Raw genomic sequence first — 23818 nt, forward strand, 5'->3', positions numbered from 1 at the left:
CCGCTCCTCCACCACTCCTGCCCATTGAAATGAATGCGCACCGCTGCCGAAGCGCCTGCAAAGCGTTTCGGCAGCAGCGCTTCAGGGGCGCATTTAACCCCTTCTTTGGCTGCTAGCTGGGTTATAAGCACCCCGCTAGCAGCCGAATAGCGCCGCTAAAATGACGGTAAAGCGCCGCTAAAACTAACAGCGTTTTACCGTCAACGCATGCCCGCTCCAGTGTGAAAGCAGCCTTAAGTAATAAGTGATACAGAAAATTTTTTATATTTAAACATTTATTAAACAAAACAAACCTTCAATCAGTTCACTTGTATGTATAATTTAGATTAAAAAAAAAAATAACTATCTTAAATATTAAATACACAAAAACAGGTAATCAAAACTTTTGGACGAAAAAAAATGGGCTAACTTTACTGCTTTTTTTTTTTTTTTTTTATTTCATTAGTGTATTTTTTTTTTAAAAATTGCGTTTGAAAGACCGCTGCGCAAATACCGTGTGACATAAAATATTGCAACAACCGCTATTTTATTCCCTAGGGTCTCTGCTAGAAAAAATATATATAATGTTTGGGGGTTCTAAGTGATTTTCTAGCAGAAAATACAGGATTTTTACTTGTAAGCAATAAGTGTCAGAAAAAATTTAGTCTTTAAATGGTTAAACTGAGAACTTCTCCACAGAGTTCAGTCTATTGATAAAAGAACCTGAAAGAGATACAATGTATCTTCTTATCAGACTTGGCAGGCTGCCCAGAGGAGGAGAGAAGATAACTTCAGAAAACTTGCATTGACTTCTATTACAGAAGTCATTTGCAAGTCCCGCTGAAGGTATAATCGGCTTTTTTTATCAGCACAATCGGCCGATGCCGATTAAGTAAAAAAAGCCAAATATCGGCCGATATATCGGCCGGCCGATATATCGGTCGACCTCTAGTAGAGACCTTCGGTTGTAAGCTCCTTGAGGGTAGGGACTGATGTGAATGTACAATGTATATGTAAAGTGCTGCGTAAATTGTATAAAAGTACCTGAAATAAAATGATAAAATTCTATTACTATAAAATGATTATACTCTCCAAAGTACCACGATGGCTACTGACACACTATTTCAGAAAATTACACATAAAAATGAATATAAAAAATAAATATAAAAATACAAAATAAATAAAATATAAAAATGAACTGGAAATAAAAAAATGAATATAAGAAATAATGAAAATAAAAATAAATATAAATTGTAAAGAAAAATAAGTAAAAGGAAAAATACAAAAATGAAATAGTTAACTGATATGAAAGAAAACAATTTAAGTCCAACTCAATATTCAATTCCAAAGGACTCATAGCTCCCAAACGATGGATCTCCTGTGTTTCATTCTGGGAAATGGGACTTTTTAAATTGCCTCCTCTCCAGTGGGCCTCAACTCTGTCTATCCCGCAAAAAGGTCAAACCACTCAGATCTCTCCCGTGGTAGATCCTAATGTGATTGGATAGGTTGTGGTGTTTATACCCTTTTTAATATCATTCACATGTTCTCTAAGCCTGACCCCCAGCTTTCTCATGGTTCTACCCATATACTGGAGCCCACATGGGCAAGCTAAGAGGTAAGTAACATGCGTGGTCTCACATGTAATGAACTTTTTAATTTTAAAGGACTCTCCACGTGAGTGAGATCCAAAATGTATGGTTTTCCTCTAAGTTTAGAAGTTCTAGAAATCATACACTTTCAACAACTGAAAAATCCCACTTGATCTAAAAAGTACAGATTTTTTTTTTTTTTGGGGGGGGGGGGTCAACTACATCATGGGCTAATTTTAAACGTAAGGTAGGGGCCTTGGTATAAATGAACTGGGGTCTATCAGGCAGTATTTTCCGTAACTCAACATCTTTTAATAATCTAGGCCAATGCTCTCTGATAGTTTTCTCCATCTGTTTATACTGGCGGGTGAAGCCTGTCATGAAGGTGACTCCAAAGTCCTTTCTACTGGTTCCCTTATTTTTAAACCTTTTAAAGTCCTCTCTACTCATGTCTCCTACCATTTTTTTAGTTTTCTCTAAATCTTTGAAATTTTAACCTTTTTCACGAAACCTCTCTATTAGGATACCTTTTAGATCTCTATTAGAGAGGTTTAGTGAAAAAGGTACAAAATCTGTACGTTTTTAGATCAAGTAGGATTCTTTAGTTGTGGAAAGTGTATGATTTGTAGAACTTGATCTCACTCACGTGGAGAGCCCTTTAAAATTAAAAAGTTCATTACATGTGGGACCACGCATGTTACTTACCTCTTAGCTTGCCCATGTGGGCTTTAACATGTGGGTAGAACCACAAGAAAGCTGGGGGTCAGGATGAAAGAACATGTGGATAATAATAAAAAAGGGTATAAACACCACAACCTATCCAACCACATTAGGATATACCACGGGAGAGATCCGAGTGGTTTGACCTTTTTGCGGGATAGACAGAGTTGAGGCCCACTGGAGAGGATGCAATTTAAACTTAAAGAATGGTAGGAGACATGAATAGAGAGGACTTGTTTTAAAATAAGGGAACCAGTAGAAAGGACTTTGGAGTCGCCTTCATGACAGGCTTCACTCGCCAGTATAAACAGATGGAGAAAATTATCAGAGAGCATTGACTTAGACCAGGGATATGCAATTAGCGGACCTCCATCTGTTGCAGAACTACAAGTCCCATAAGGCATAGCAAGACTCTGACAGCCACAAGCATGACACCCAGAGGCAGAGCATGATGGGACTTGTAGTTTTGCAACAGCTGGAGGTCCGCTATATGCATATCCCTGGCCTAGACTATTAAAAGGTGCTGAGTTACGGAAAATACTGCCTGATAGACCCCAGTTCATTTATACCAAGCCACCTACCTTACGTCTAAAATTAGCCCATGATGTAGTTGACCCCCCCCCCCCCCCCAAAAAAAAAAAAAATTGTACGTTTTTAGATCAAGTGGGATTTTTTAAGTTGTTGAAAGTGTATGATTTCTAGAACTTCTAAACTTAGAGGAAAACCATACATTTTGGATCACGGGAGAGATCTGAGTGGTTTGACCTTTTGTGGGATAGATAGAGTTGAGGCCCACTGGAGAGGAGGCAATTTAAAAAGGGCAATTTCCCAGAACGAAACACAGTGGATCCATTGTTTGGGAACTATGAGTCCTTTGAGGCTGAATAATAAGTTGGACTTAAATTTTTTTATTTTTCCTTTTATTTTTCTTTATCATTTATATTTATTTTTATTTTCATTATTTCTTATATTCATTTTTTATTTTTATTTTATTTTTATTTTTTTAATTTATATTTTAATGTATTATTTTCTATTTTCATTCATTATTTTAATTTTTATATATATATTTTTTTGTATTTTTATATTTATTTTTATTTTTTATATTCATTTTTATGTGTAATTTTCTGAAATCATATGTCAGTAGCCATCGTGGTACTTAGTTTAACCATGTGACTGTAATTTCCAAATCTAATAGGACTCGGCTGAAAATAACTGAAGTGTACCCCTGAGGATGTGCGTGTGCATAAAACACGTTGGAAGGAGCCTATGTACTGACATCACCCCTCTGCTTCCGGTTTCTGGTTTGGCGGCCCTTAGAGTAAGTCCGGCCAAGATTGCTTGTTTCACTGGATTGTTTTATGTATGCTGCAGCATTTTATGTCATTTTTATTGAGTCGATAAATGACTACACTATATATGGATTCTTTTGGCTCCACTTGGTGAACTCATTCATTGCAGCACTGCAAATTGTATGGGAAGGCACCGACTGGATTGTTTGGAGACCTGGTGGATCCTGCAGTAATATGTGGATGGAATCATGTTTATTTACCATTTATTTCTGGTGAGTGTGTATATAGTGGTGGCAGTTTAGCACCAGCTGTATCTCACGTGGTGGATCTGGAAGATCTGTTTACAGAATTTTTGTACCTCACAATTGGATGAACTTTATTGGGTGGAGGATAAGAAGCACTTCTGCTTTTTTCACATACTGGACTTTTTTCTATTTTTTTTTTTTTTTTGCTTTTAAGACTGTATGACTGTATTTCACAATTTTTGTAGTCACCTGTTTTACGCTATTTTATTTATTATCACTGTGACTCATATGTTTTAATGTAGTGCTAAACTTTGTTTGAGTTTATGAAAATAACTGTAATTTTTCTGAAAATAAAACTCTCTATCCTGGTATGTAGACTTTGTGAATTGAGCCTATTGTTGGATTTTCGGATTTTCCGACGGGAAATGTTGGATGTGAGCTTGTTTTGTTAAATGTTGGCTAGCAGGTTCTTAAATTTTCTGCCAACGAATGTTTGTTGTCGGACTTTTGGATCGTGTGTACACAAGTCCATCGCACAAAAGTCCATGCATGCTCAGAATCAAGGAGGAGCCTGAAGCGCTCGGTCTTGGAAAACTAGCGTTCATAATGGAGATATCACATACATCTTGTACGTCACTACGTTCGTAATTGTTGGCCAACATTTGTGTAACCATGTGTATGCAAGACAGGTTGGAGCCATCACCCTTCGAACAAAAATCCACGGTTTTGTTGTCGGAAAGTCCGATCGTGTGTACGGAGCATTAGACTGACAGCACAATTGATTCACATTTTTGGACCCTCCTCTTCCACTCCACCAAAGAGGCTAACATGAAGGCAGATTTAAGGCTTATACTAGCTATATATTTTTTTTTCAAAGTTGTTTATTGTTAGAGTTTGCATAAAGTTGCTTATGAATAGCAAGGAACTGAAGTGAGATTGTAACGTTGAAACACAATATATGTTCAGGGCACAGAGTACCCAATACTAGCTATACGGTATTTAACAATAAATTATGACTATTATATTATAATGATTACATGTAATACTTATAATGATTACATGTAATACTTTCAGTCTATCTGGAGTTCAACTTTGGGGCCCATTTACATCTTTGCATTGCATTTAACGCACACGCATAAACAAATTTTGCATTAGGCAGAGAATTTATATGAGTAGGATGTCTAATGCAATCCAAAATCTGCATGCACTATTATTTTAACAGCGCAGTGCACTTCAATGTATAGTAGTGCGCTACTGTGGGTTCTGGCAAGCTACAATGCAGGTTTATTGAGAGAGGTGTGTTGGGTGCAATGCAGAATAAATTAATGTAATACAATGTGTTTCTAAGCATTATGGTGCATTGTGAAAAGCAGCCCATTAATTTAGAAGAAGTCTAATTTCTTTTTTTATACAGTGCTCTCTCAACCAAGAGACAGAGTACATGTAGTACTTTGCCTCATATTCCTACAGGCTGTAGAAGGATAGCTAGTTGTTTGGAAAGGACACCCCCCCCCCTCCTCTCCCCCATGACCTCTGACAACTTAGCTGGCAAGGAGACGGAGCTTATCTGTGGCTCCAAGCATTTTCGTGAGACAAGCACCACCAAGAGGAATACAGACAGAGGAGGTGTGTCAGGCTCCTGTCCCTTTTGCATACCTCTTGCTGGTGCTTGTCTCAGGAAAGTGCCTGGAACCAGAGATAAACTCCACCCCCTCACTAGCTGCATTGTCGCATGGCAAGCTTTCCACATGTAGGAATATGGGGCAAAATTCTACATGTACTTTTTCCCTTGGGAGAGGGATCGCTAATAAAAAAGCATTGAGACTTCTTTTTAAATGGACATAAAAACAAACGTGACCTTTTTCTAAAGCAGGTCATATGTGTTGTGGTGCACCAAATTGTGGATGCGTTGCCCACTATTGTGGGTGGCACAGTGGTGTAGTGGGTAGCACTTTCACCTAGCAGTAAGAAGGGTCGTTGGTTTGAATCCCAACCACGACACTACCTGCCTGGAGTTTGCATGTTCTCCCTGTGCCTGCGTGGATTTCCTCCGGGTACTCCGGTTTCCTCCCACACTCCAAAGACATGCTGGTAGGACATTGGCTTCTGTCTAAATTGTCCCTAGTTTAGGGACCTTAGATTGTAAGCTCCTTGAGGGTAGGGACTGATGTGAATGTACAATGGATATGTAAAGCGCTGCGTAAATTGACGGCGCTATATAAGTACCTGAAATAAATAAAATAAATAAATTGTAATAGTGCATTTGTGGTGCTATTCAAAATTAATGGCATGGCAATACACCATGGTTCATGCGCTAGCATGGGTTAAAACGTATGTTTTACCGTCTGTTACCATAATGCATAAGTGTGAATGGGTCCTAAATGTGGAAAGATTTTACTGAGCAATTGTTTTCCTGCAATGCTATAACATTGTGAATCAGGTTCATGCATAACTTTGATTAGTCTATTTTATAAATGTACTTTTTTCAGGTATTGATTCGCCTGAACATGTTAGAAACAAGTCTTGCTACATGACTCAGCAAAGCTTCGGGTCCCATCAATAAACTGAGGGTGTGACATTCCTTACATTTTTTAGACTGCAGAAAGAATGAATATTTCCTTGAATAGTAGCAGGCAGCCAGGCCTATGGCAGCAGAAATAACCCCAGACCACCCAGGTCATCCACCTGTATGGGATCTATGTGTCATCAAAAAGTAATCAGTCCACAGAACATCCCATCTCTTCCAGAGAGACATCTTGGTGCTATTTATTCAACTTTGGTATTGCTGAGAATGCTAATGTAACACTATGTTTAAAAAAATGCTAAGACGTGAAATTTGATAGTAAATAAAGAAACCAACAGGGATGAAGTGTTTTGCTTTATAGCTGCCAACTAGGGATGAGATCCGGCGTGTTCGCATGGCGCACGTGCCGAGCCCGCCAGGAAGTCGGCACGGCGCAGCGCTAATCACAAGCAGTGAGACATTTCCCGATGTGCGGCTGCAGAGATCGGGAAATGTCTCCCTGCCTGTGATTAGCGCTGCGCCGTGCCGACTTCCTGGCGGGCTCGGCACGTGCGCCATGCGAACACGCCGGAGCTCATCCCTACTGCCAACATCTGTGGTCTGGTACAACAGTGTGAATCTTCAATCAAGCTGTCATCTCCTCTCCGTCCCTCCCTTTGTCCCAGTGGTTGTGGGGATGAGGCCCTTCTCCCCATCAACATGGGGACAAGGTACTTTGGGGGCCATGATGAGGGCATGTGCCCTTGTATGGATCGGGGGGGGCGCTTGCTCATCCCCTCCCTTTCCTGACTTGCCAGGCTGCATACTCTAGTAAGGGTCTGGCACGGATTTTGGGGGTGACCCCACAACATTTTTTTAAACATTTTGGCGTGGGGGTTCTCCTCAAAATCCATACCAGACCCAAAGGGCCTGGAATGGATTAGGGGGGGAGCCTACGTCGTTTTGTTTCTTAATTTTTATTGCCGGAATTTATTTTTATTTTTTTTACATTCAGCGGGGAACCCCACTGACAGCTGATGGCTCATCCATTGTTAAGGACGCGGTGGCCGCCTGCTTCTTAACCATGACAGTTACTGGTTTTTAATTAAGGACCAGACTCGTTTTGGAATTTAGGTGTTTACATGTTTAAAACAGGTTTTTTTACTAGAAAATTACTTAGAACCCCCAAACATTATATATTGTTTTTTTTCTAACACCCTATAGAATAAAATGGCAGTCATTGCAATACTTTTTTTCACACCATATTTGCGCAGCGGTCTTACAAGCGCGCTTTTTTTGGAAAAAATTCACTTTTTTTGAATAAAAAAATAAGACAACAGTAAAGTTAGCCCAATTTTATTTTATATTGTGAAAGATAATGTTACGCCGAGTAAATTGATACCCAACATGTCACGCTTCAAAATTGCGCCTGCTCGTGGAATGGCGTCAAACTTTTACCCTCAAAAATCTCCATAGGCGACGTTTAAAAAATTCTACAGGTTGCATGTTTTGCGTTACAGAGGAGGTCTAGGGCTAGAATTATTGCTCTCAATCTAACGATTGCGGCGATACCTCACATGTGTGGTTTGACCACCATTTTCATATGCGGGCGCTACTCACGTATGCGTTCAATTCTGCACGCGAGCTCGTCAGGACAGGGCGGATAAATTTTTTTTTTTTTCTTATTTATTATACATGATTTTATTTATTTTTACACTTTAAAAAAAAAAAAAAGTGTCACTTCTATTCCTATTACAAGGAATGTAAACATCCCTTGTAATAGAAAAAAGCATGACAGGTCCTCTTAAATATGAGATCTGGGGTCAAAAAGACCTCAGATCTCATATTTACACTAAAACGTAATTAAAAAAAAAAAGTCATTTAAAAAAATGACATTGAAAAAAATGTGCCTTTAAGACGTATGGGCGAAAGTGACGTTTTGACGTCTCTTCCGCCCTGCAGTGTCATGGAGACGAGTGGGCACCATCTTCCCCTTACTCGTCTCCATGCACTAGGCAACAGACGCGATCGCCTCTGCCGCTGCCGACGGCTCCGGTAAGCGGCGGGGGGGGGGGGCCCTCTTGCGCCACCGATAAAAGTGATCTCGCGGTGAAGCAGCTAGCTGCTGCCATAACAACGATATCCGTCCCCAAAAAAGGGACGTACATCGGCATGCGGTGGTCGGCAAGTGGTTAAGGACACCAGTGGCTGCCCGCTCCTTAACAACCAGCTAGTGACAGCCTGTGGTAAGAATGCCGGCTACTGCTGGCAGTAAATTACTGCAGGCTTTCACTACTAAAATACGTCATGACTTTAGAAAATAACTCATGCGGTATTTTATTAGCATTTTTTTGTGAATGCTAAAAAACTTTTTGAAAAAATAAAAACGCTATGCGGTATCTTACTGCATACTCAGATTCGGTAAGATACTGCTTTGTGAATGGAGCCCTTAGTCACAATGAGATTTGTTTTCTATATTCTGCAAACAACCTGGTTGATCATGCTGCTTTCTGTCTCCACCTTCTGTTCATGTCCCCAATTCAGCTAGGGATTTTGCAGCTGTGGTGGCAGCTGTGCACGTGCTCAGTTTACAGTGAGTTTCTATGCTGAGCATTTCCTCCCTATCACATCTGAGCAGCCCATGTGACTATAGAGTCACACATGTGGGCGTATACACAGTGGTAAAAGACAGCCCACTCCCTCCCATGCCCACTAACCAGCTAAACTCAATGGGGGCAGGATATTACATAGTTACATAGTAGGTGAGGTCGAAAAAAGACACAAGTCCATCAAGTCCAACCTATGTGTGTGATTATATGTCAGTATTACCTTGTATATCCCTGTATGTTGTGGTCGTTCAGGTGCTTATCTAATAGTTTCTTGAAACTATCGATGCTCCCCGCTGATACCACCACTTGTGGTAGGGAATGTGGTAGGGAATTCCACATCCTTGCCGCTGTTACAGTAAATAACTCTCTACGTAGTTTCCCCAGCCCCTCCCAGTAATCTGTCCGTGATGTGCCTAACCCGAGCGCCCGGTAAACAACAAACAGTTCTGTGCTTCAGGTCTTGGTTACAGATTGCCCTCTGTCCTTCTAAGAATTGAGTCCCCTACCACCAGAATCTGTCTTTCCTTTCCCTTCACTCCCCCCCATACTCACTGGAGGAGTTCTTCCCCTGGCAGCTAGGAGAGTCCCTCAGCTCCAGCAGTGCTGGTCTCTGACTGGTTTCACCAATGTCACTCAATGAAGCGTAATTTTTGGGATGCTCCAGCCCTGGATCGGCCTCCCTGGCACTTCTCCCTCTACCCTTCCTGACTGTCACCCATTTACTCTTTCTTAGTGCCTGCACCTCTTTGTATCCACCCGCCTCTGTGCTGGCACCTGCCGTGTACGTTCCTGGCTCTTCTTTAGTATGGAGGGACTTCTCAGTGCTGACAGTTGCTTCCCCAGGTTCAGAACCTGGGATTCCAGGGAAACAATGTGCTTACATTTTGCACAGCAGTATTCACCATCGATCGGATGATCAAGGAACGCATACATGCTGCAAGATGTACAACGTGTCGCCTCTCCACACCCGCCTGGCATCATACCTATTAATTTAATGAGGATTCAGGATTATGCCCTGTCCAAATTACCCAACAACTAGCTTCCTGACACTAATACTCAACAAGACAATACACAGGTACTCAGCAAGACAATACACAGGCACTCAACAAGACAATACACAGGTACCCGCAGACCCACGTGCACCCGCAGACCCACGTGCACCCGCAGACCCACGTGCACCCGCAGACCTACGTGCACTCGCAGAACTACGTGCACCCGCAGACCTACGTGCACTCACAGACCTATTTGATTAACCTCCCTAACCTCCGCATGATTATGTCTCAATTTTGAATGTCAAAGGGGTACATTGTTTTGCATGGAAATTTGACGTTTTATATTGTAGGCCTGTAATTCTAAGGATGAACTCACTTAAATCTGCCCAAACAAGAGTAGACATCCCGGGTATGATAAAGTTTGAAACACGAAATTATAATATAACAAATAACTATAAGTAATTATAACAAATAATAATATAATAGTACATTTTAATAATGTATTTAAATCAAAAACACTCAAATGCTGCCACTGTGCCATCGAATGCGGCCACTGTGAGCCCCCCCCCGCCCTCTTGCCGTCTGTCCGCCACTTACCCTGTCTCAGGGCAGCGGGTGATGGCGGCAAGTGGTGTCTTCCATGCGTCCCCTCCAGTCCTCTCATAGTTACATAATTACATAGTAGGTGAGGTTGAAAAAAGAAACAACTCCTTTAACCACTTGAGCCCCGGACCATTATGCTGCCTAAGGACCAGAGGTCTTTTTCCAATTTGGCACTGCGTCGCTTTAACTGCTAATTGCGCGGTCATGCAATGCTGTACCCAAACGAAATTTGCGTCCTTTTCTTCCCACAAATAGAGCTTTCTTTTGATGGTATTTGATCACCTCTGCGGTTTTTATTTTTTGCGCTATAAACGGAAAAAGACCGAAAATTTTGAAAAAAAATGATATTTTCTACTTTTTGTTATAAAAAAAATCCAATAAACTAAATTTTAGTCATACATTTAGGCCAAAATGTATTCGGCCACATGTCTTTGGTAAAAAAAATGTCAATAAGCGTATATTTATTGGTTTACGCAAAAGTTATAGCGTCTACAAACTAGGGTACATTTTCTGTAATTTACACAGCTTTTAGTTTATGACTGCCTATGTCATTTCTTGAGGTGCTAAAATGGCAGGGCAGTACAAAACCCCCCCAAGTGACCCCATTTTGGAAAGTAGACACCCCAAGGAAATTGCTGAGAGGCATGTTGAAGCCATTGAATATTTATTTTTTTTGTCCCAAGTGATTGAATAATGACAAAAAAAAAAAAATATTTACAAAAAGTTGTCACTAAATGATATATTGCTCACACAGGCCATGGGCCTATGTGGAATTGCACCCCAAAATACATTCAGCTGCTTCTCCTGAGTATGGGGATACCACATGTGTGGGACTTTTTGGGAGCCTAGCCGCGTACGGGGCCCCCAAAACCAATCACCGCCTTCAGGATTTCTAAGGGTGTAAATTTTTGATTTTACTCCTCACTACCTATCACTGTTTCGGAGGCCATGGAATGCCCAGGTGGCACAAAACCCCCCAAAATGACCCCATTTTGGAAAGTAGACACCCCAAGCTATTTGCTGAGAGGCATATTGAGTCCATGGAATATTTTATATTTTGACACAAGTTGTGGGAAAGTGACACTTTTTTTTTTTTTTTTTTTTTTTTTTGCATAAAGTTGTCACTAAATGATATATTGCTCACACAGGCCATGGGCATATGTGGAATTGCACCCCAAAATACATTTAGCTGCTTCTCCTGAGTATGGGGATACCACATGTGTGGGACTTTTTGGGAGCCTAGCCGCGTACGGGGCCCCAAAATCCAATCACCGCCTTCAGGATTTCTAAGGGTGAAAATTTTTGATTTCACTCTTCACTGCCTATCACAGTTTCGGAGGCCATGGAATGCCCAGGTGGCACAAACCCCCCCCCCAAATGACCCCATTTTGGAAAGTAGACACCCCAAGCTATTTGCTGAGAGGCATGGTGAGTATTTTGCAGCTCTCATTTGTTTTTGAAAATGAAGAAAGACAAGAAAAAACATTTTTTTTTTTTCTTTTTTCAATTTTCAAAACTTTGTGACAAAAAGTGAGGTCTGCAAAATACTCACTATACCTCTCAGCAAATAGCTTGGGGTGTCTACTTTCCAAAATGGGGTCATTTGGGGGGGTTTTGTGCCACCTGGGCTTTCCATGGCCTCCGAAACTGTGATAGGCAGTGAAGAGTGAAATCAAAAATTCACGCCCTTAGAAAGCCTGAAGGCGGTGCTTGGTTTTCGGGGTCCCGTACGTGGCTAGGCTCCCAAAAAGTCTCACACATGTGGTATCCCCGTACTCAGGAGAAGCAGCAGAATGTATTTTGGGGTGTAATTTCACATATTTCCATGGCATGTTTGAGCAATATATCATTTAGTGACAACTTTGTGCAAAAAAAAAAAATGTGTCTCTTTCCCGCAACTTGTGTCGCAATATAAAATATTCCATGGACTCGACATGCCTCTCAGCAAATAGCTTGGGGTGTCTACTTTCCAAAATGGGGTCATTTGGGGGGGTTTTGAACTGTCCTGGCATTTTATGCACAACATTTAGAAGCTTATGTCACACATCACCCACTCTTCTAACCACTTGAAGACAAAGCCCTTTCTGACACTTATTGTTTACATGAAAAAGTTATTTTTTTTTTGCAAAAAAATTACTTTGAACCCCCAAACATTATATATTTTTTTAAAGCAAATGCCCTACAGATTAAAATGGTGGGTGTTTCATTTTTTTTTTTCACACAGTATTTGCGCAGCGATTTTTCAAACGCATTTTTTGGGGAAAAAACACACTTTTTTAAATTTTAATGCACTAAAACACACTATATTGCCCAAATGTTTGATGAAATAAAAAAGATGATCTTAGGCCGAGTACATGGATACCAAACATGACATGCTTTAAAATTGCGCACAAACGTGCAGTGGCAACAAAATAAATACATTTTTAAAAGCCTTTAAAAGCCTTTACAGGTTACCACTTTAGATCTACAGAGGAGGTCTACTGCAAAAATTACTGCCCTCGATCTGACCTTCGCGGTGATACCTCACATGCATGGTGCAATTGCTGTTTACGTTTGACGACAGACCGCCGATTGTGTTCGCCTTAGCGCGAGAGCAGGGGGCGACAGGGGTGCTTTTTTTTTTTTTTTTTTTCTTTATTATTTTTCTGCTTTTTTTATCTTATTTTTAAACTGTTCCTTTCATATTTTTTTTTTTAATCATTTTTATTGTTATCTCGGGGAATGTAAATATCCCCTATGATAGCAATAGGTAGTGACAGGTACTCTTTTTTGAAAAAATTGGGGTCTATTAGACCCTAGATCTCTCCTCTGCCCTCAAAGCATCTGACCACACCAAGATCGGTGTGATAAAATGCTTCCCCAATTTCCCAATGGCGCTATTTACATCCGGCGAAATCTAAGTCATAAAATGCTCGTAGCTTCCGGTTTCTTAGGCCATAGAGATGTTTGGAGCCACTCTGGTCTCTGATCAGCTCTATGGTCAGCTGGCTGAATCACCGGCTGCATTCTCAGGTTCCCTGTTGAGACAGGAGAGCCAGAGAAAAACACGGAAGACGGTGGTGGGGGGGGGCATTCCCTCCCACGGCTTGTAAAAGCAGTCTAGAGGCTAATTAGCCGCTAGGATTGCTTTTACATGAAAGCCGACCGCTGGCTGAAAAGAATGATACCAAGATGATACCTAAATCTGCAGGCATCATTCTGGTATAACCACTCAAAGTCGTGAATGGCGTACCTGAAGACAAAAAAATGGTTAACAATAAAGCACAGTAAACGGTAAAGTATAAAAAATTGCATACCTGAAAAGCAAACATGATAAAACATAATAACAATAAAACATTGCAGAATAGAATACAGTAAAAAAGAGCAGAACAATAGAGAGAGAATAGAGAGAGAGAGAACAATAAAACGACAACTATTTTTTTTTATTTTATATATATATTTTTTTTTTTGACACTTTTTTTGTAACTAACTTTTATAACGGTAACCGGTTCCAGGTTCGGGTCTCACAAAATGCGATGGCATCTTGGGAGACCCTGTGAAAGTGTGCCTAGTCTGTGCAATGCTGTACCCTACGCTAATACTCAACTAATGAATGGTAGCGTTCAAAACATTCACCAATGCAAAGACCAGGATTGTCAGGACAGGAGGGACAATAATAGCGGGTGTCACGCCTATATTCGCGCTTGCTGCAGACACAACATCTTTTTTGGGGGGGTTCGTTGGGTAGGGGTACTCGGGAGGACATAAAGAAAATGCCTCTCATGCAGCCGACTGCATTTGGTTGGGGATGTGAATGGGGGAAGTACGGGCGCTGCAGAAGCGGTGGGTTCCCAATTAGGATTGGCGAATGCAGCAGGAAGGGCATTATGGGCACGACGGGCCTGTGTTTGTCTTTTTGGTGGCAGCGGGACACTACTTGTGCTTGTCACCTCACCAGCTTGAACTGCACTTATGGGACTCGCCACGTCACCAAGTGTTACTGCAGCGCTGGTTTGACTACGACCGGGGTGTACTAGGCCGCTGGTGCTTGCCAGTTCACCAAAACGCTACCAAAAAAACTGTTAGCGATCGCAGGGATCAGGCCTGACTCTGCGAACGCTGCAGTTATGCGTTTAGTGTTTTGTAAGTGTCAGTGATCGATTGATACTGCACTTGGGTGGGCTGGGCTGGGCCGGGCGGAGGGGCAAAACGCAGGTGCTAGCAGGTATCTGGGCTGATCCCGCTAACACTGCGTTTTTGGGAACCCTAAACTGCTGGGGACGCTAGTATAGATCTGATCGGATCAGATATTGATCCGTTCAGATACTATACCACTAAGGGAGGTGTATGCTGCGTGCGTGGGTGTTAGCGGTACTGGCGCTAACCTGACGCTGCCTGGGGCTGGTGCTTGCCAGTTCACCAAAACGCTACCAAAAAAACTGTTAGCGATCGCAGGGATCAGGCCTGACTCTGCGAACGCTGCAGTTATGTGTTTAGTGTTTTGTAAGGGACAGTGATCGATCGATACTGCACTTGGGTGGGCCGGGCCGGGCGGAGGGGCAAAACGCAGGTGCTAGCAGGTATCTGGGCTGATCCCGCTAACACTGCGTTTTTGGGAACCCTAAACTGCTGGGGACGCTAGTATAGATCTGATCGGATCAGATATTGATCCGATCAGATACTATACCACTAAGGGAGGTGTACGGTGCGTGCGTGGGTGTTAGCGCTACTGGCGCTAACCTGACGCTGCCTGGTGCTTGCTTGCCAGTTCACCAAAATGCTACCAAAAAAACTGTTAGCGATCGCAGGGATCAGGCCTGACTCTGCGAACGCTGCAGTTATGCGTTTAGTATTTTGTAAGTGACAGTGATCGATCGATACTGCACTTGGGTGGGCCGGGCGGAGGGGCAAAACGCAGGTGCTAGCGGGTATCTGGGCTGATCCCGCTAACACTGCGTTTTTGGGAACCCTAAACTGCTGGGGACGCTAGTATAGATCTGATCGGATCAGATATTGATCCGATCAGATACTATACCACTAAGGGAGTCGTATGCTGCGTGCGTGGGTGTTAGCGGTACTGGCGCTAATCTGACGCTGCCTGGGGCGACGCATATCACCGCCGGGCGATCAGGGGGCTAAACCTTTATTCGGTAATAAACGGCGGGTGCCCTGACACTATAAAAAATAAACGAACTAACCAGCGTCACCCGTAACAGTTATACGGTGATCAGTGGTGAAAGGGTTAACTAGGGGGCAATCAAGGGGTTAAAACATTTATTCGGTAGTATATGGGGGTCCCTGACGCTATAAAACGCTGACGGCGAACCTAAATATTTACCTCACTAACTAGCGTCACCAGCGACACTAATACAGCGATCAGAAAAATGATCGCTTAGTGACACTGGTGACAGGGGGTGATCAAGGGGTTAAAACTTTATTAGGGGGGGTTAGGGGGGTATCCTAGACCTACAGGGGGGTAATACTAACTGTCCCAACACTGTAACTGTCACAAACTGACACCAATGCAGTAATCAGAAAAAAAAACAAAAAAACAAAAAAAAAACCTGCTGGTGTCAGTTTGTGACAGGGGGGGGGGTGATTGGGGGGGGATCGGGGGGCGATCGGGGGGGGGGATCGGGGTGTTTTGTGTGCCTGGCATGTTCTACTGTGTGTGTGTGTGTTGTGCACTTACATTGATGTCTTCTCCCCTCGGCGCTGGAATGGAAACTACCGAGCCGAGGGGAGATGACATCATTTCCTTTGCTGCTGTTTAGCATACAGCAGCAAAGGAATGTTCCCATTGGCCGGCGGCGATCGCGAGGGGGGGGCCACGAACGGATGGCCTCCCCCTCATCTCGGATCGCCGGGGAACAGAACGGGACCGCCTCGGGCACCGGGGGGGGGGGTCCGATTGGACCCCCCACCCGCGGAAGGCAAATCACGTACATGTGCCGACGTAAATCGGCGTTAGGCGGTCCTTAAGTGGTTAAGTCCAACCTCCTGATAGGCGTCCAATCGTAGCGCCTGTCGTTTCAGCCAATCAGGTGATGGGTAACAGACCCAAGCACCTGATTGGCGGAGAGGCGGTTCAGTGTTAGGAATGCGAATATTCATTCACTGTTCTAACACACCTGGGTGAACTGCGAGTGCCAAACATGACGCTCGCAGGTCACCTTTTTTGACACCTATTAGAGCCTATAGAGCCTATGATCTGATAACTCAATAGTCAAGGATGGCAAACTATGGTCTTTAATAGTGTTAATCAAACCCAAAATGCAGACTTAAAAATAGCACAGTCAAATAATTTTAATAGATCTAGAGTGGCCTATGCACTCAGGCATAAGGGGGAACTGATCTGACTTAACAAGTCAGTCTGTTTCCCTCAAATCCTGAAATCACAGACCCATGCAATTACATGTAAGGCAATAGGCCACAAATGCAATTTATCACTTTAACATTTAACGTAAGCTTTCCCCTTTAAAGGTAGTCACTGGAATCACTAAATTACTGATACTGATGGAGTAATAGAAAGGGTCCTCACAATGGAGATATCCAGAATCTTCAGCTAGCCTGGCGTTGGTGCACTTGGTGTCCTGTTGAGCAGGATAAACAGAGGGGTACTTAAAAGTATCCTGGCAAAGTGGAATGTAGTGACTGTTCAGCAGGGTGCAAGTGTTCCTAAAAATGTGGGCACTGGTGAGGCAATGTTGGCTGACTACCATGTCTTTAAAGATGGGTAAACGCCCGCTCACCCGTTCTGTGACCAAAGGATCAAGCGACAAGTTCCCCGAAAGGCCCGACTGGCCGCCTTGTAACCGGATCGGCCAACGTGCTCAGGAACGCCTGGAAATATAGCCAGGATCCCTCTCAGGTGGGATGTCCGTCACCGTCCGACTCCTGGAGCTGTGGCAGGATCAACACACCGACCTCTGGAACTGTGGCTGGATGGATCCCATCTGTGGGTAACAGCAGCCCCTCAGATCACGTCTGTATCTCTCCCTACCTCATGGAGAGCTCTGAATCTCCGAAGAACACAAAATGGAGTCCTCAGTTCCTTTTTGTGCAGAGCATCCAGGGCTTTGTAGTTTCTCCCTGTATACCAGTCTATGGGACCGTTTTGTGAGAGAACTGCATGTCCCAGAATCCATTGCAGCTCAGTACAGTCTCTCTGATTGGCTGCTGTAACTGTGCCTTTAATTGGCTTTCTTCTTCCTGCCAATAGGGGCACAAGAGAGGCTACTGAATGCACAGCTCGGTGTGTGTCAGCTCACATTACATTAAACTCAGTGAGTGAAACAGGAAGGAGGAGGGGTGAAAAATGCCACTGCATGGCGATGTTTCTTTCTGACAGGTTGTCATAGCAATGGCACCTAACTCCTCCCATTCGCGTCATTTCCGGACTGGAAATCATGCGTATTTCGGTATTAGGCAATTCCCATTGACTCCTGGGATAGATGACGCAGATACCCCAGGAGTCCATGGGAATTGCCTTGTGACATAATCACCTAGGCAGCCGGAGCCAGAAGTGCTGCGTGAAAACATAGAAAAAAGGTATTTAGAAAAAACAATTATTGCCATTTAGAATAGCAGTGAGAATGGCCATGGGAATGACTGCAAATTAAAAAAATGGGTGGAACTCCCCTTTAATGTTAAAGCTGTAAAGGGTGAATACTTTCTACTGCTCTGCATTGTACATGCAACATTTTGGTAGTTAAACAGACCGAAATATATATAGTATTTATTTAAAGATACGTACCTGTTTTGTGCTTTGTCATTGTATTGAGCCTGTAAAACAAAATTAAATAAATTCTGAGTTACTAAGGAAAATATTAAATAAAATGTACAACTGTGTGTTTTCCCTATATAGTGGAACGCCAGGCAAACAGCTAACCCCAAAATTAAAATACATAAACATTTACTGTTATCCTTGCTGAAGGACTTGTAATTATCTGCAGACAATCTTCTTATATCCACACATTATCCACTGCACAGACAAGGGACAGGTTACTGATAAGGGTAGAACTATGACCTCAAAAAAAAAAAATACACAGTTAGGATAAAAGAGGGGGAAAAAATGCACTGGACTGCACCAAAAACGCGCATGCAGAAAAGCATCCGTAAAGCATCCGGACTGTGTTTCTATGGTGTGAAGTGGCCCATATACATTCATATCAATTCCTGCTTGAGGTTTGGGAGCTCACAAAAGACTTTCCAAGGAGGCAGAAACCACAGTAAGAAACCATTTCATGACAGATTACAGGGCAGTAAGTAGTGCACATATATGGGTTATTTTTGGAAAATAAGTAAAATGTTTTGTGTCACTTTAGGCAGTTTGACTGCAGTTCACTTTAAAGTGATTCTAAATGTATTTTTTTTTCTTTAATAACAAACACGTCATACTTACCTGCAGCCTCGATCCTCCCCTTCTCAGGTCGTCGCAGGTGCTCCTGGCTCCTTCCCTCCACCGAGTGCCTCCATAGGAAGCCAGTTGTTATGGGAGCACTGGTGCAGGCTCGATCCTGAGCTTCGCTGTCTTCATCTATTGATGCAGACTGCAGAACTCAGCCCCGCCCCCTCAATCCCTCGTCACTGGCTGTGATTGACAGCAGCAGAAGCCAATGGCTCCTGCTGCTGCCTCTGGGCCAATGAGGAGGGAGATGGCAGACAGAGCCTCTGTTATTCGTGCACATCATTAGATTAAGGTCAGGCTCAGGTAAGTATCAGTGGGGGGGGGGGATGCTGGGGAGAGCTGCGTGCAGAAGGTTTTTTATCTTAATGCATAGAAACCTATTGCCTTTAGAAACATTCACAATGGTGTGCTGTGATAACATCAGCAAATATTTAGAACAGTGAAATCACTGATAAAAACAGAAACTATATGTTTTTTCTCTGTAAACACCATGCCGTAATAGATAAGGAAAAGAAAACAACTACAGAGTGGCTGAGGACTTTCAGTGTGCTTCCAGAAAAATATAGAGAGCTTCCCATAAATCACCAGATTGCTTAGATGAAAAAAAGGTTAGTTTTTATTATACACCTATATCATAAAAAATTGTTTCCTGACAGACTCCATGGCAACAACATGTGGATTAGCCCCGCCTCCATAACTACCCAATAGGACCCCTCTCCCATAAATCTTTGCTCTAGACTGCTATCCATGTTCCTTTTTTGTCCTCCTCTGTAGGACCATGTGTTGGTTCTTCTACCTGAAGATGACTTCCCTACGATCGAATCAGCAAAATTACGCAAAGTTACGTTCCTCCAATAGGCCCTGACAGTTAAGCAGGGTATGGAGTCTACAGCAGAGTAGCGCTGAAGGATTGGAACATGTTCATCTAAGTGGGCACGGCCTATCTGCCTATTGCTATTTAGGTGGCCATTATCTGCTATAAGTCCGGTGTGTGTGTCGGCCCCCTCGGCACAGGTGATCGTAGGTGGAGTGGTAAGTCCATATATACCTGCATGGCAGCAGTGTTTGTGTGTTGTTTGTACCTTCTTTTTCATTGTCTTTAGCGTCGCTGGTGTCCTATGCCTGGCGCTGATGCTTCCTGCGTTCCAGCAGCTGCTCTCTCTTACTTCCAGGTACCGGCGGGCGCACTGTGCACGCGCGGACCCGAATCGATGATGAGGCTTGGTTTGCACATGCGCGCAAGCGTCTCACATCAGACGTTGCCGATGACATCACGGGCACCACTTTTAAAAACTGTAGGAAGCCTACAGAGCCCCCGGAATGATCGTGGGCTCTACGGTGACTTCCCGGGGGTACTAACTTGGCGGTTCCAGGTAAAAACAAGCTCTAATGTTTGGGGGTTTGTTTCTTTGTCAGACAGCTGATGTGTATTCTATCCCTGCAGTTTCCTACTGTTTTGACACCATGGATTCCTCACTGCCCCTTAGTTGCCAACCCACTTGTAGGAGGTATGTCTGTAGTTTATGTTTTTCTGCCTATTCTAAGGGAAAGAGTAGAGCATAGGATACTAGCTGATTTCTATCTATCTCTTTCTGTTTCTTTCTCACAGCCCTTCTAGGTTTGATCAACAGCGTAGTTCCCATAGAGGAAGTGGATCCTCAAAATCACACCACCGGCAATCTTCCTCCAGGTCTAGCCATTGTAGGTCTCCTTCCAGATCTGAACAGCACAGTAAAGATCTTCCTCACCCCCCTTCATCTCACTCTAGTAAGAGACCAGAAAAATCATGCTAGGGGTGTAGGATGCCTGTTCCAGTAGACTCTCTCTGTGATCATTGCTTTTCTAAAGCCGCAGATGAGAGGGATGGTGCATACCAGCGCCTGGAATCTATGGTAAGGTGGGTTGTGAAAGAATCTCTACAGGAAAGAGAGGCTCAACAGCCCCGTGATTTCCCACCAGACCCATTATGCCCTCCAGTGGGAGAAGGTTTAGTACACGAGACATGGGAATCTTCCCAGCCAAGTCGCCACTCTGCTCCTATCTCAGACAATGAATCGGATCCAGAAGATCCAGGAATGGGGTTTGAATATGCTTTAGTTCTTTCCTTGGTGAAAGCAGTAACAGAGGCTCTGAAATGGGAAGACCCTGTTACTTCCCCCCCCAAAACAGAGAAAAATTTTCAAGCAGCTCAATAAGGAGCGACAATACTTTCCTTTTCTCTCTGAGCTGGGGACATCATATCTGATGAATGGAGCAAGATGGGCAAAAAGAGTTCCATGCAATCAAAAGTCTTGAAACTGTATCCTTTCAAGGAAGTAAAACACCTTGAGTCAGCTCCTTTGGTGGACGCAGCACTTATGAGATTAGTAAGATATGTAACTCTTCCCTTATGCAGCGTACACACAGTCGGACTTTTCGACCGGACTTGTCCGACGGACGCCGACGGACCAAATCCGGCGGACAATCGGATCATGTGTGGGCTTCACCGGACCTTCAGCTGACTTTTCAAGTTGCAAATCTGACGGACCTTAGATCTTGGTCTGACAATGTTGATGAGTTTCTTAGAGGTATCTCCAGTGAAACGGCTAAAGAGTTCCCTATCCAGGAGATCAGGCTTGCGTCCGCCTTTCTTGGGGAGGCTTCCATTGATGTCATCCGCCTGATGTTCCGGGTTACGTTGGTGGCTGTTTCAGCACGTCCATCTGGTCGTCCATGGTTGGCGCATCCAGCTTCCAAACAAGCTTGGTGCCGTATTCCTTTTGAGGGAACGTCCTTATTTGGCAACAAGCTTGATAGTGCCATAACCCGGGCCACAGATGGAAAGTCTGGTTTCCTCCCTCAAGATCGATGGCTACAGAATCAGAAATGCTCATTCCCAAGAAGTCAAAATTCTGATCGCGCTAGGGAAGCGCGCAGCTACAGACCTGGTTGGGAGTTTTCAAGGTCCTGGAAATCCAGGCAGTCTTCTTTCAAAAAACCCACAAAAGGTGGTTCCTCTGGCAACCAGGATTCCACTAAGGCCTTTTGAGATTGGGCCCGCTCAGGCATGCCAGGTGGGGGCTTGTCTTCTCCACCTCCGGCATGTCTGGGCGGCCTCAATCCGGGATTACTGGACCATCAAGTTGGTCTCCTTCGGTTACACGTGTGTCTTCAACAACACCCCAAGACTCAGATTCGTTCCTACAACTCTTCCAGGTTCAGAAGAGAAAAGGCAGGTCCTGTTGACTTACGTGAAATGTTTATTGGATCAAGGAGCAGCCATCCCTGTTCCAGAAGACGAACGAGGCAAAGGCATGTATTCTCCTCTGTTCATGATACAAAAGAAAAACGGCACATGGAGACCAGTCATAGACTTAACCCATCTCAATTTCTTTATCCGGAAGGAAAAATTCAAAATGGAATCCTTACTTACAATTCAACAGTCAGTACATCTGGGAGACTGGTTGATTTCAATCGATCTAAAAGATGCCTACTTCCACGTGCCAGTGGCAACGAACTTCCAAAAATTCCTCCGCTTTGCGGTAGGCGATCAGCATCTGCAATTCACGTGCCTCCCCTTCGGTCTAGCAACGTCACCTCGGGTCTTTTCCAAGGTCCTATTGTCTGTTGTGGCTCTTCTCCGTGTCAAAGGGGTTCGTCTCCACCACTATCTGGACAACCTACTTCTCCTAGCTCAGAACAAAGACCAACTTTTAGAGCACAGGAGCTTAGTCATTTCCACCCTGCAAGGTGGCTCCTGAATTTAGAGAAGAGCCATCTAGGGCCAACACAATCCCTTGTGTTTCTAGGAGCTCACTTCAATACGGTGGAAGGCACTATTTCCCTTCCAGAAGAGAAGACTGGAGTGATTTGAGACAGAATAAACGCAGCCCTCGCGTCATCTCACCTTTCCACTCTCCAATGCCTGAAACTAATTGGCACAATGATAGCCACCATTCCTATGGTGAAGTGGGCCCAATGGCATACACGGCCCTTCCAAAAAGGGTTCCTTCAACAATGGGATTCTTCCAGTCAAATGCAGCACATACACCTTACTCCAACCATGAGAGCGTCCCTCCTTTGGTGGCTTCAAGGGAAAAATCTGTGCAAATACCATTCAATCATTCCCATCTCATGGGTCACGATAACATCGGATGTCAGCAATTGGGGCTGGGGCGCTCACTGCCTTTCGGAAGTGGCTCAGGGCAGATGGAGTTCCCCTTCTCGGGGGATTGTTTTCAACATACTGGAGCTGAGGGCCGCCTTTCAGGCACTCCTCTCATTTCGCCATCTAATAATGAATTCGTCAGTAATGCTCAGGTTGGACAATACAACCGTGGTGGCTTACATAAGGAAGCAGGGTGGAACTCGCAGCTGGTCCCTGAAGTGGAGCCAATAATGAGCTGGGCTCAGAAGAACTTGTCCAACATCTCTGCGGTTTACATTCCAGGGATTCAGAATGTAAAGGCAGACTTCCTTTTTTGTGTTCAAATGAGTGGTCTCTCCACAGAGAGGTGTTCGAGTGGCTTCTGATCCTGGGAGTGTCTCCAGAGGTTGACCTGTTTGCTTCTCCATGCAATTACAAAATGCCCAAATACTATTCGAGAATCAGAGGCTCTCAGACGTATGGAACAGATGCTCTCACGGATCAGTGGAGGTTTCAGAAAGCCTATGCCTTCCCTCCGGTATCAGTGATTCTTCAATTTCTCCGGAGGCTCAGAGCAGAGAAGGTGGAAATCATAGCAGTGATTCCTTTCTTGCCCAACAGCCCTTGGTTCCCTCTGTTAACACTCCTCAGCTATCGAGACCCAGTTCCCCTACCTCTCAGGCCAGATCTACTATCTCAAGGCACAACTCTACACCCTTGTCAATCCTACCTACACCTTAGGTTTGGTTCTTGAGAGGGGAAGGCTCGAAG

At 43.7% G+C, this 23818-nt stretch overlaps 1 protein-coding gene across 1 annotated transcript in view; it reads right to left on the minus strand.

Moving 5' to 3' along the window:
- Window positions 1-23818, minus strand: part of LOC141112990 (uncharacterized) — a 72117-nt gene that overhangs the window by 24026 nt on the left and 24273 nt on the right. The window contains exon 2 of the mRNA XM_073606066.1: window positions 18268-18296. Within this exon, the coding sequence (XP_073462167.1) occupies window positions 18268-18296 (29 nt within the window). The remainder of the gene's footprint in view (window positions 1-18267; window positions 18297-23818) is intronic.

Source organism: Aquarana catesbeiana, linkage group LG11 (genome assembly GCF_042186555.1).
Source record: "Aquarana catesbeiana isolate 2022-GZ linkage group LG11, ASM4218655v1, whole genome shotgun sequence".
In the NCBI taxonomy this organism is placed as follows: Eukaryota; Metazoa; Chordata; class Amphibia; order Anura; family Ranidae; genus Aquarana; species Aquarana catesbeiana.